The 13638-nt window shown below is 41.6% G+C and overlaps 2 protein-coding genes across 2 annotated transcripts; both read left to right on the forward strand.

Annotated features, from left to right (window-relative positions):
- The first annotated feature begins 1892 nt into the window (after positions 1–1892).
- Positions 1893–5392, forward strand: LOC125542518 (GTP-binding protein YPTM2). The gene is made up of 8 exons (XM_048705585.2): positions 1893–2053; positions 3188–3260; positions 3682–3729; positions 3815–3862; positions 4392–4463; positions 4551–4706; positions 4832–4935; positions 5041–5392. Exons 1-8 carry the CDS (start codon positions 2040–2042, stop codon positions 5135–5137), a joined length of 612 nt encoding a protein of 203 aa, XP_048561542.1. The 5' UTR covers positions 1893–2039; the 3' UTR covers positions 5138–5392.
- Positions 5393–9161: 3769 nt separating this feature from the next.
- Positions 9162–13207, forward strand: LOC125542517 (GTP-binding protein YPTM2). The gene is made up of 8 exons (XM_048705584.2): positions 9162–9344; positions 10916–10988; positions 11280–11327; positions 11419–11466; positions 12084–12155; positions 12265–12420; positions 12492–12595; positions 12840–13207. The coding sequence occupies exons 1-8, from the start codon at positions 9331–9333 to the stop codon at positions 12934–12936; spliced, it is 612 nt and encodes a 203-aa protein (XP_048561541.1). The 5' UTR covers positions 9162–9330; the 3' UTR covers positions 12937–13207.
- The last annotated feature ends 431 nt before the right edge of the window (positions 13208–13638 follow it).

A 13638-nucleotide genomic window follows, 5' to 3' on the forward strand; every position in this document is an offset into this window, starting at 1 on the left:
GACAAAAAGTGTTTGAACCGCGTGGTTCGGACCGGATTTGATGCATACTAGGCTACTAGCATTGGAGTTGCCCTAACCTTTCCATATGCAAGCATCATCATCACTAGTTTAATCGTAGAACGAGATAGTCCCACGGTTCGTTTCAGCGGCCACCGACGGGAGGCACGTGCGACGTTGTTTCTCCACTACTATTAAACAATCAAACAAGAACTTTCTTACGTGCACCCCGTAAAACGTACACGGATTCATTATGACTGCATGATTAAGCCCAGTAAACTCAATCTAACGGCTAGCCTTAACCTAATCCATTCTCTGTGTGCACTTAACAATTTATATTGACTGGCCGTGCTTCATCATATGAAACTCCACGTCCGATCAGTTAGGAAACTATAATCATGATCGCGTTTTCTTAGGAAACTAATCACGATCACATCTTCTTAGGAAACTAATCACGATCACGTTTTATTAGGAAACTAATCATGATCGTATTTTATTAGGAAACTAATCACGATCGCATTTTATTAGGAAACTAATCGGGTATATTCGCACACATTGACACGTCCATCACCTCGACCTCCTGGATCACGATCCTATCTCTCCCAAGAAAAACCACCACAACCGGACTCCACTCAGCGGCGACAAGGAGCCAAGGACCAACAACTCCTTCTCAGGGGACGCTGCCGGAGTGCCGGTAATTCGTGAACCGCCGAGGGTGCCGCACCGGTCGCCCCTTCTCAGGGGATGCCGTTGGAGTGCCGGTAATTTATGTTGCTTGTAAGACAACTGCCCAGCCAGCATTTATGGTTTCTTGCGAACTTACACGACGTGCCTGTGCTGACTTGTATTTTTCAAAATAAGGTTTCTATGCATTACTAACCAGAGTGTGCTATCTTTATATCTTCGGTGTTTCTTAGCAGATGTCGTTTACATGTGTCATCAACACATTATTTGTTTTTTCTTAATTTGTAACACTTGTACCGCTGGAGTTGGTTTATTTTAAGTTGTTACATTTGGAACTCCTTTCACTTCATAAAGGGGCTGGATGGTCTAAATTGCAAGATGTGATTTTTTCTCTCACATGAACCATCTATAAATAAATATATTTTTTACTATTCTTCTACGTATAAATACTTTGAGGTCCTTTCGCTGTTCATTCGGTTAATGGTTAGGAACTAATGACCATCAAATTATTTTTATTGTTTGATAGTATTACACATAAGTGGGTGTAAAGAAAAACTATCAAAAATGGTCATGACTTGCATTTTTTTCTTATTTTCTACAACTGGTGCTTCTCCATATGTCCCCATTGTGTGCCGGGATATTATTTTGTACTATTGTTTTCCTATGTCTACCCTTGTATTTATTCAGCGCATTGTTCTTTTCGCATTTTGGCATGAAAGCTTGCTGGCTTGGAGGAGGATGAACACAGATGAAAGAGGGGAAACATTGTAGAATTGTGTATGTTGCTTGCCAAGTTTAGCTTTGGATTTTTAGTGCTTTGACACTTCGTGCAGAATGAACTAAACATTTACATGTCAAGAGCATCTTGATGCATATAAAGAGTAAACGGAGGCATGAAATAACGAGTTGTATGGGTTGATTTATACTCTCCAGTTTTATGTATGTTTGTGACTGTGTGTACCAGACATGAACATTCATCGTTTCATGCGTTGTCAAGCTTTCCTATACGCCACGAGACGCAAAGCAACCTTTTATCTACCACATGTTGGCATCTACTTGAAATGCAACCAATAATTATACGTGCGTTGCACGTGAACACTTACTAGTTGCAGAGAAAAATGAGAAAAAAAAAGGGTTTCCACGCGTCTGGCCAGTTGGTCTAAAATCGGGCTGGCCTGCTGGAGCCTGGTCCTCTCCCAGCGCATTGTTGATTGATTCACGGGAAGAGCGAGACGAGACGCCAAGAAGTCGGGCAAGTCGTGAGGCCGCCTGCCTCCGCCCTCCCAGGACTCGATCTCGATCCCCGTCCTCCTGCCCGCGAGCCAGATTGGACGCCGCGGGAGCGCCCAGATCCCGCCATGAATCCCGAGTAGTAAGTCCCTCCCTCCTCTGCTTCCCCCCCCCCCCCAGCAGTTCCGATCGGGGTCGGGGCTTTTAGGGTGAGATGAGATCTCGCTGGATCTGGCGCGGGGGAGAGTTGACCCTCGATCCCAGCAGATTCGTCGCGTTTTTTTCTTTTCTTGCTTGGTCTGGATCGCGTCCGCGAGGGGAATGCCACCTAGGAGAGTTTGTTTAAATTATTAGGTGAAATTTGAAGCGTAATCGTTTGCTCTATGGACCTATCTCGCTGGATGCCGTGGGGTAGATGCGCTTCATTTTGATTAGTGTTTCGAGGGGCTGTTTATTGTGGATTTCAGGTTTCTACTACGGAGTACTATCTAATGGCAGTAAAAGAACAGGCAATTTTGTCTGCACAAGGAGGATAGGTCTATTTTGGTGAATTATGCATGCTAATATCACTTGCACCATCTCTAGTTTCGCAATCACTTTGTTGAGTCTCATGTTTTTACTCCCAAAAAGGAATGAAAGAAAAAAAACATTCATATCCTACTTGTTGATACTGTTTGGCTAAATTATGGGTCAGTTGATCGGATTTGCATATTTCTAGAATGCACCAGTCTGCTCAACATCCTTTACATGCACGACCCAATGCTTGTTTGTTCGTGGGTTGATATAACTGTTCGTTCGGTTACTGCTCTAACTGTGGTTGCACTTCACTCATTCAATGTTACAATATCATTGTATCTGAATGCTGCAAGGGGAACTATTTTACATTCTTTCACACGCTAGTCCATAGGGATCAAAGGGATCTATTAGCCTAGCAAAACTGACATTTTGGCTGAGTATTAAACACTAAAATATCTCTTCATCTGTCGCTGCCTAGGTGCCTAAGCCTGACAATATTATTCCATCTAATTGTTGTGTGTTATTATCTTGAGAATACATTGCTCTTTGAATTTATTTTCAATCTTCCAAGCCTGGAGATAGTTATTGTATCTTTTATCATCTTTGAAAGTGGTCGGACCCTTCCCCGGACCCTGCGTAAGTGGGAGCTATGTTCACCGGGCTGCCCTTTTTTATCATCTCGAAAATGCCATCACTGCTTGTTTTCTACTCTGCGCACTGTGTTTGATGGAGACTAACATTCTAATATTTGGCCATGCAGTGATTACCTCTTCAAGCTTTTGCTTATTGGAGACTCAGGTGTTGGCAAGTCATGTCTGCTGTTAAGATTTGCTGTAAGAATCTCTATAGCAAGTATGATCCATTTTGCTATCTTTTTCCCATCTATATATTATAGATTTTCCATGTTAAAATTAGGTAGTTCATGGAATTAACCATTTTGTTTATAGGATGTGTAAGCTGAATCATTACTCACAAATGTTCTAATTTAAATTGCTCAACCTGAATAGTTCATTATTGGTAGCTACATTTTTCCAAAAGATGATGGGCATCCCTAGGTACATCCATTTCAGTGACAAGTAATTCCGTCTCAAATGGATGTATTTAGCTAGATACATCCATTTGAGCGACAAGTAATTCCGGGCAGAGGGACTAGTATATTGTAGTATGCCCTTGAGGACAACTAATTATACTTACTATTAAATTTACCTGTGCTGCTTTGTTTGTTTGCCTCTTTAATATTTTGACTCTTGGCAGGACGACTCATACCTGGATAGTTACATCAGTACTATTGGAGTTGATTTTGTAAGCACATTTACTTTCTGCATAGTGTTTTTTGGCTGCTACAGATCCTTCTATCGAGCATAACTTATTTGAAAAATGTTGACAGAAAATAAGGACCGTGGAGCAGGATGGAAAGACTATCAAGCTGCAAATCGTGAGTCTAGCTTATCTCGTGATTTACGTGATATGCATCTGTTGCTAGTAACCAAGCATGCCTGTGCAAGTACCATTTAGTTGTGATTTTGTTGATGATCTGTAAAACTTCATTGAGACATAATTCTCCCAGTAACCACTATTATTTTGTGGGATGCAAGTCATGATTGCTAGTTGAAGTCGATTGATATGGAACAGACACACTCAACCGCTTCTCCTGAATATATATGAACTCTGCTGTCACTTTGTGGTTCTCTTTAGTCTGTCCAGTTAATATAATTGGACCATTAAAAGTTTTCATTATTTGTCTTTCCTATGAAGATTCATTCTTTCTGGATATTTAGAAATGAAAAATAGATGTAGCTCAGTTTGAACATGAGGGATGGCAGTCTTGCAGCTTATGTGTACGTGCTCTTTAGATTTGGCAATTCCTCTGTTTTTCATCTCCCACTTCAGTTGCAGTGATACAGGCTAGTATTATCCTTTTCAAAGTTATTAAACCCCTTCATTCTACAAAACTTCTTTTTCAGTGGGACACTGCTGGGCAAGAACGTTTTAGAACTATTACCAGCAGCTACTACCGAGGGGCCCATGGGATTATTGTAAGTCCGCTTATACAAACTTCATTTAGTCAGATAACAAATTTACATTTATGATGGCTTGACCGGAATATTCAAATGGTCTTGCAGATCGTCTATGATGTGACAGACCAAGATAGCTTCAACAATGTGAAGCAGTGGTTGAACGAGATTGACCGCTATGCCAGTGAGAATGTGAACAAGCTTCTGGTGGGGAACAAATGTGATCTGGCTGACAAAAGAGCTGTGTCATATGAAACAGCAAAGGTATCCTTGAGTCTCGTGCAAACATAATTTTTTTGTTGTTCACTTCACAATCTGCAGATTCCAACCTTCCATTCCTTGAAGGCATTCTCACTGCTATTTGTCTTTATTTTTATGTACATATATAGGCATTCGCTGATGAGATTGGCATTCCATTCATGGAGACCAGTGCAAAGAACGCCCTGAATGTTGAACAGGCTTTCATGGCCATGGCTGCTTCGATCAAGGATAGGTTTGGACCCACACTGAAACTAGCATTCATGATGGTTTATATTAACGTGCTAGTCTATGAACTTTAGATGAAGAACTTACTGAAAACAATGGCCTATGTTTCCAGGATGGCAAGCCAGCCAGCGGCAAACAACGCTCGCCCGGCTACTGTACAGATCCGCGGGCAACCTGTCGAGCAAAAGACCAGCTGTTGCTCATCTTAGAAAACCATGCAAACTTGTTGATGCTCCATCACCTTTATACATGTTTTCTTATTTGTTTTTACTTGTTATCGTTATTCTTTTCTTTCTAGTGTACCTGCCTTCTGAAATTGTGTAAGTTGGATGAATATATCTTCTTACATTCGCAGTTGTTTTTATGGTTAACTTGGAGTGACACTGCTGGTCATAGTACTCGATCTGTATCTATACGGTTCTATTACTAATGATATTATACGATAGCCGGTTTCCTTTTTCTTCTCTCATCGAGATACAAACAAAGAAAGGGAGTATGATGATATTTTTTTTTGGTAATTGGAGTATGATTATCTGATCCTGTAATATGGTGACTCCTGAATTATCATTTTGTCAAAAAGTTCACTATGATTATGCTTTCAGGCTGTCGCACATTTCAATGAAGTGAGCACCCTAAATTTGTAAAGTTGATCAATTAAAATTTGTAACATTGAGGAGGAGGTCGTCAGCATGAAGTCGTGGGTCTTCACTTTTTCCTTCTTGAGGGATACATTTTCATGACAACTTTATATTAATATGGCAGTTTTTATTACTTGGCAAATATGGATACATCATTTTTAGATTATACTCTCTCTGTGTCTTTATATAAGGCATATTTGTTTTTTGATAAAATTGCACAATGTAAGGTGACCGGCGGGGCCCTCGAAAAGAGTTATCTTTTCTGCTTAACGGTCTACCAACCCTGAAAACGGTTCAGCCGAAGGTAGGGTCCAGTGGCCGGAAGACTAGTCACAATGGGGAGTAACTTAGACTAGTAACATCACATTTTACTAGGCTATGTTACTACCTCCACGGTGGGTAGTAACATATGTGTATTGTCATGTTATGGTTCATTTATTAGTCTATAGACTCATATTGTCTTGGCACGTGTGATGTTACAGTAACTAGTTAACTTACCATCATCACCTCTCTCATCATTAAATATGTGCCACATAAGCGAAGTTATCTTAAAAAATGTGATGTTACTCCCACTGTGGCCAGTCGAAGAGCACTACACGGCGCGCGGTGTCCGGTGCGCCCCCGGCGGCCCATGAAAATTCGGAGGACCGAGTACCGTTCATGATTTATTATCCTACGAAATAGACAAGTTAGACAAGGGGAATTTGTCTTAAATAGTCTATAATTATGTGCCTTGAGAATAGTACACCTTAGATAAAAGAATGGAGGGAGTATCGTAGTGGAGCCTTCTGCTTCACTTCCTCCCTTCCCTAATATAAGGTTTATTTATTTTTTCAAATAATCAAGTGAGTGCATGTTTGACTGAGTTTAAAAAAAATATATCAATATCCACAATACGAAATTTATATTATTTGTTTCATCATGAAAAGTAGACTCATATTTTATCTATTAGGTATTGCACATGTTATTATTTTATTCTATAATCTTGGTCAAACATTTAAATGATTGACTTACACGGAAACCAATACATCTTATATTCTTGAATGGAGGGTACTAGCTAATCGGGACAGTGGTTAAACAAAATATAAGGAGAATTGTGGAATAAAACGTGCATTCTCATAGACCGCCGTCACGGGTTGGATAGAATTGTCACCATTCAGCATACAATTTGCCTCCACATTTATTTTTGCGGATGCCTCCACATTAACTTGCTACATGCACATGAGCCCATCTCTGAGATCCCGGACTTCCGAAGTACCAACATCTTAAATGAAGGGAATCCCACTGCCAGGAAATAACCCTTGTCGTCTCAAATGATAGCACCAGTTCCTCCTGACTCCCGAGCCACTATCACTAACAAATGTAGTGTCAACATTTAGTTTAAAGAGGCCTTCTTTTGGCTTCTGCTAGCCATGTCTTGGATTTGCACCTTGGTTCCCTCGGCTAATCCTCCTTCCGAGCCATGAGATTCATATTAATGATAGTTTATCATTCTAAGAAGGAAATAATAATAGAACCGAGCCCCCGTGTCGCTCCCATGTGATCAGCTCGGGCGGACGAGAAAGACCTAACAAAGCCTCCACCACGAATCCTTCTAGTGATGCAGATCTTGCCCGAGTTGTAGAAGATCTGTGTGGTGCACGCTTCGCCTCTGTCGATGGTACATCTGGATTCATTTATGACCCCTGAGTATGGTTATGTCTCCACCCACACTACTACCGCTAGAGACCAACCAATCGCTCGTCTTTGTGGAGCATGAATGGTTGGGCACCTGCTGTCTTCCACTCGCCTAAGCCCATCAGGCAGGTGGTTCCTGCTAGTGACGAGGTTGTGGCATCTAATACATTGACGTCTGTTTTTTAGGCTCTCTTCGCTAAACAATTTCAACTAATAACCGAAATGGATGGACCTGACAATGACGGGTTGTTGCCTCATGAAGGGGAAGGCAACCAGGGGCAAGAGCAAGAGGGTTCCCTCTAGCCATCGTGCGTTCATCTTGATGAAGAAGCCTTTTGGGAGCAAAAGTAAGAACAGTGAAACCATAGATAAGGCATCAACGACTGCTTGATGGACGATGTTCGATGTCTTTTTGGTAGGGGTTTCTTTGTGATGTTGCGATTCATTGGTTGATTTGTGGTTATAATGGGTTGGGAGCACATATTTGTCTTTTTGAATGGTCACGGAGATTCATGCTTTGAAAGTAGACAACACATGGTCATACTGTAACGGTTTTCGCCTGATTTTTGTTAATTAATTAGACAATTCTATTCGAGTGCAGTGTTTTGGTGGCTAGTCTCATCTACACCCATGTAGAACAAGAATCACAACAAATTAAAAAAAAATCTATTTTTTTGCACGGTAGAAAAATTATTGCGTGAGGTCCCCTCCAATTTTCATATCATTTAGACATTTGAGTAACTCTCAGCAAAAAAGGCAAGGACAGCGCATGAACAATTAAGTTTTTTACAGACCTCGAATTTGTCTTTTTTGCCTAGAGCCGCTCAGATGTCCAAATGATTCGAAAATTAGAGCGGACATCACGCATCAAATTATCTATTGCAAAAAATTAGAATTTTTTGAATTTTTCTAGTATTTGTGTCGACCTTTTCTTCAGCGTGGGTGCAAATGAGCCTAGGCTCAGAAGTGGATTATCGATTCTACTCTACTTAATTAATTGATGAGACAATTCTTATACTTTCTTTGTGGGAAAAACTTTCGATTTATTCATCTTCAACCATGGTAGTGCAACAAACATTAGAATAATAAAAATTACATCAAGATTCATAGACGACCTAGTGACGACTACGAGCACTGAAATGAGTTGAAGGCGCGCCGCTGTCATCGCCCCTCCCCCACCGGAGCGGGCAAACCTTGTTGTAGTAGACAGTCGGAAAGTCGTTGTGCTAAGGCCCCATATAGAACCAATGCACCAGAACAGCAACCGCCGTCGATGAAGAGTGTATATCTGAAGGATCCAATCCGAAGACACACGAAAACAGATGAATGAAGAAAAGATTCGAGAAAATCCACCAAAAATAGATTTGTCGGAGACACACCTCCACACGCGCACCCGGCGGATGCTAGACGCATCACCGAAAATGGGGGGCTAGGCTGAGAGACCAACAACCCCTCTCGAAGGAGCCGTGCCGTCTCGCTTTTCTAAGCAGGACACAAACACTAACGAGACTCGAAAAAAAATAATCTAAAAACGGAGCCCTCCCACCGGGCACTGGTAAGGGCTGGGATCCACTCCACCTCCACGACCCTAAGGCCACCGGAGAAGGAGACAGGGCGGGCTGGCGGGAGGCAGACTTGAACAATATTTGAAAGTTTAGATCAGGGATATACTCTCTTCGTCTCAAAATAAGTGACTCAACTTTGTAGTTTTGTACAAAGTTAGTCACTTATTTTGAGAGACGTACTAGCATTTTCGCTAAAAACGTGAGAGCAGTTACAGTCTAGTACGTATGGATTTTGTAAATATTTGCGAAAGAATAAGATTTTCAGAGGGTGCGGCGGTGTGCGAGAGCGAGAGGGCAGCGAACACACAACCGACTAGCGGGGCCCACCTGGCGGCCCGTAGATGGCCTGAGAATTCCCCACCTTTGAGATCGGCTTCTTAGAAAACAACCGTGAGATCGGGTTCGGGCAGGCCGCCGAGTCGTCGTCGTCGTCGTCGTGCCCGATCCCCACCCCACCACCCGTCCCGCGCCGGCGGCCCGCCCCCCGGAGATCGGAGCGCCCCACGGGATCCCGACCTCGCCATGAATCCGGAGTAGTAAGTCGCTTGCTCTCGCCTCTCCTCTCCCTCTGGTTGAATCAATTGGGGGGCCGGGGATCTCGCCGGATCTGGCGCCTGATGCCGTCGATTCGCGGGATTCAGTTTGGACGCGACTCCTAGTCCCCTCCTACATTCGGCGGATTTCGACCGTGGCCATGCATGATCTTTGTCATGCTAGGGAAAAGCGTAGGAATAGTACTGTTCGTGTAGGAAGATCTTCCTTGGGTGCGAAGCGATCGCGTGACCGACGCGCCGCCGGGCTCGCCCTCCTCCGGCTCAAACCGCCGGCCGGCGAGAGGTCATTAGGGTAGCGAGAGGACGCAACAGATGGCCTCTGTGCAGGGCAAGAAGATGGAGTTGGGATGAGGATGGTTGTGTGGTGGAGTGAATGTTGCCTGCTAGATGCACACACACACACACACACACACACACACACACACACACACACACACACACACACACGGTTGTTTGTACCAGATGATTTTTCCCACATAATCAGAGATGGCTTCGGTGACGATGACAAGCAGGAAGGACCCAGCTGTGATGAACCTTTATTCGTCAGTGGTTTAGCCATGTTATTAGTTTTCCTGTCACTGCCCAATTCCTGTGTTTCTTCATTCCTCTGTTTTGCACAAGAGTTTCTTCTCCATTCCTGTGATTTTCGTTTTTACTGTGGATTGCTGTTACGGAATGTCAATGAAATAATTGGTATCTAGTAAGAACTTGCATTTCTTTTTCCTTTTTTTGCATGAAAAGGGAAATAAGGACTATGGGGTTGGAGTAGAGTTGATGTTTTGTTAGAAGGATGCCTTTTGCTCTTAAAGGGTGACTGGTGATAGGCCTATGACCGCTCTGAAAACACTTCTCGTTGTTTTATGGACAAGGCATTTTTGGTTAGCATGTTGGTGGTGTGACCCTATGATGCTTAGTGCATCCATATGTACATTCTACAAGCACGATTGGGTGCTTGCTCAATCCGATTGGTGATGTTTTTGTATTGTGCACATGGGTATTGCTTCTGTACCATATGAATGTGCATCATCGCTCATGGAATCGTTCTCTTGGTTAGTCTTGTAGCTGTTGTGTAGCTTCACCATTGGAAACTGCTACTTATCTATTCAGCTTCCTTTTTCTATCTTCTTCTTTTTTCCGAGAAAACGCAAAGACTTTGTGTTTCTTTTCATTGAAAAGTGGGGGAACAGGTTACACGCCTCTTAGGAGGTGGTTTGCGGTTTATCTTTTTTCTATCTCTCTATACAAATTTTCTAACGTGCACTGCTGTACTACAACTGAATCAAATTTACTGAATATTACGTATATAGAATACCAAAATATCTGTCTATGAATTAATGCACAAACTTCTAAGCCTCAAGATGTTGATTCTATCCAATTTTGGTATTAGTTATCTTATATTTATTGATCTTTGTATTGCTGCTCAATGTTCTAAGCATGGATATAATGACTCTCTCATTTTGTTATTATTGCCATGTAAATGTTGTCATTACTTGTTTATTTGGTATAGTAAGTACATTTGATTGAGACTAATATCCTGTTACTTGACATGGCAGTGACTATCTCTTTAAGCTTCTGCTTATCGGAGACTCAGGTGTTGGCAAGTCATGCCTTCTCTTAAGATTTGCCGTAAGAATCCCTATCTAAAGCATGATTTGTCCACTATCTTTTATAGGTCTTCCCTTTTTTAATATGCATCTTCATCTTAAAAGTTTGATACAAGTTGTCTTCGGGATATCATGGAAACTGTCAATTTATTTTTAGCCTCAGTAAACTGTATGATTTCCCACTACTTAATACGAATGAGGAGTTCATTGTTGGTAGCTACTGTTTCTTAACAACATGGAGATGATCCCTATAACATTCTTGTTGTTACTAGTTAATTTACTCTGACCTCCTTAATATCGACTCTTTTGGCAGGATGACTCGTACCTGGAGAGTTATATCAGTACTATTGGTGTTGATTTCGTAAGTATATTTACTTTCTTGGTCTGAGTGTTGATGTTCTGGCTACCTTAATTGAACTTGTAGTTTTGTTTTCTTCCAACTTTGTCGATAGAAAATACGTACCGTGGAGCAAGATGGAAAGACTATGAAGCTGCAAATCGTGAGTCTATTCTTTCTTTCATTATGTCCAGTATGCATGTACCATCAAATCCAGATTGTCCATCGAATCCAGATTTGACAAAATAGAAGACTTTATCGGGAAACATTTCATTTATAGCCCTCTTCTGTTTTGTGGAGTTTGCTGGATTTTCCCTTTGCACAATATAGCATGCCGTTATTCATCAGTATTTATGTGGTTGTTAGTTGAGGCCAGTTCACAGGAAACAGAAACTCCACTATGCCTGAATATGTAGGCAGTTGCACAACCCCTTTTTACCTTTTGGATTTTTTAGTTCCATCCATTTAAATTACTGTTGAACATAAAGAATAAGAGTAGTTTAGCCCATTAAATTAAATGTTATAAAGTTTCTTAGTTCGCATAAAGAATCGCACTTTCAAGATGTTTTTAGATACCAAAGTGATGCCCATTTTGAACATCATATTTAGGGGCCTGATAGTATGTCATTTAAATACTTGGGTGGTACGGTAGCTCATGCTGCACCTACTGTTGGCATTTGGCGATTCTTCCTTCCTTTTGTGTGACACATTACATTTAGTGATGCAAGATATCCTTTTCCTTTTCTTTAAACCCCTCTTTGGTACCTTTGTTTTTATCAGTGGGACACTGCTGGGCAAGAACGCTTCAGAACTATTACTAGCAGCTACTATCGAGGGGCTCACGGGATCATTGTAAGTTTGTTTATGTGAAATCTTATTTTTATTTTTCACATGCTATTTAACACGCATAAATGTCCACTTTTTATATATTTTGAATACATATATACAAATGGGGTTGCAGATTGTCTATGACGTGACAGACCAGGACAGCTTCAACAATGTGAAGCAGTGGTTGAACGAGATTGATCGCTATGCTAGTGAGAATGTTAACAAGCTTCTTGTAGGGAACAAATCTGATCTCACTGACAAAAGAGTTGTATCATATGAGACAGCGAAGGTACCTTATGCTTTACTCATATCTGCTGAAGCATTCTTTCTGCTCTTTGTGTTTACATTTGGTGTATGCAGGCATTTGCTGATGAGATTGGCATCCCATTCATGGAGACCAGTGCAAAGAATGCCTTGAACGTTGAGCAGGCTTTCATGGCTATGTCTGCTTCAATCAAGGACAGGTGTGTGTTCCCAGACGGTTTAATTAGCACAGGCCATCCTACCAGTACACTTTTTTTTAACTACCATCATTTTACACTTTATTTACTGCTCATTGATGCTCTGTTCGTATAGTATCATAACCAAAATTGCCCTACACTCTTTAGCATGTTGCTGTTAACTGTTCTATGTTATTCCTCACGGTGTTGTTCTATATACACCTCATAGAAAGAGCATATAATTATGAATACAAATCTTGGTTTCCAGGATGGCGAGCCAGCCAGCCGCAAACAGCGCTCGCCCAGCCACGGTGCAGATACGCGGGCAACCTGTCGAACAGAAGACGAGCTGCTGCTCTTCTTGAAATGCAGGCAGCCGCCATCCATGTTACCCAAATGGAGACGCAAACTTGGCCGCGCCATCCTTGAGTCCATGCTTCTACATAGGCCTACTACATCTTACACCTTCATTCCATTCTTTCTAGTGTACTTATTAGCTCTTGAATCGTTGGACTTGTAACACCGGATGGAGTTTGGAGACAGTATCTTCTTCTAGTTGTGTATCTTGAATGGTTATATGTTACGATTTGCAGCTGTTGCTTTTCTTCCCTAAATTTAAGGCGATTTCTACTTTTACTTGACCAAAATGTTCCGTTCTTCAAAATATTATCTGACAGTATGCTTATCTTTGTGGTAAAAAAGGTCCTGGTTATAGTTTTCAAGGTGACTTGTTGATTGTTGAAGGCAGCATTAGGAATGTGCACAACATGACAAGTTAATTGCCAACATTAAATCAGTTGGGGCATGTTTGGTTGCCTGCATCTTTTGTCTCAGTGGGCCAGGTTGAGTTGCCTGTATTTGTGCTATTGGTATGCAAAGCAGAGCTGTTTTGCTCATCCCGTGGTGGTCTTACACACAAATACAGCACTTCATATCATACATAACATAAGAATAACATAATACAATTAACAGTACAAATAAAAACAATAGCTAAATAGTTCAGAATAGCTAATTAGACCATAGTTTAAGACATCAAAGGCATCCCATGCCCCTGCACGACCCTAGGG

The sequence above is a fragment of the Triticum urartu genome, chromosome 3A (assembly GCF_056163025.1).
Source record: "Triticum urartu cultivar PI428250 chromosome 3A, HENAU_Tu73, whole genome shotgun sequence".
NCBI classification, from domain to species: Eukaryota; Viridiplantae; Streptophyta; class Magnoliopsida; order Poales; family Poaceae; genus Triticum; species Triticum urartu.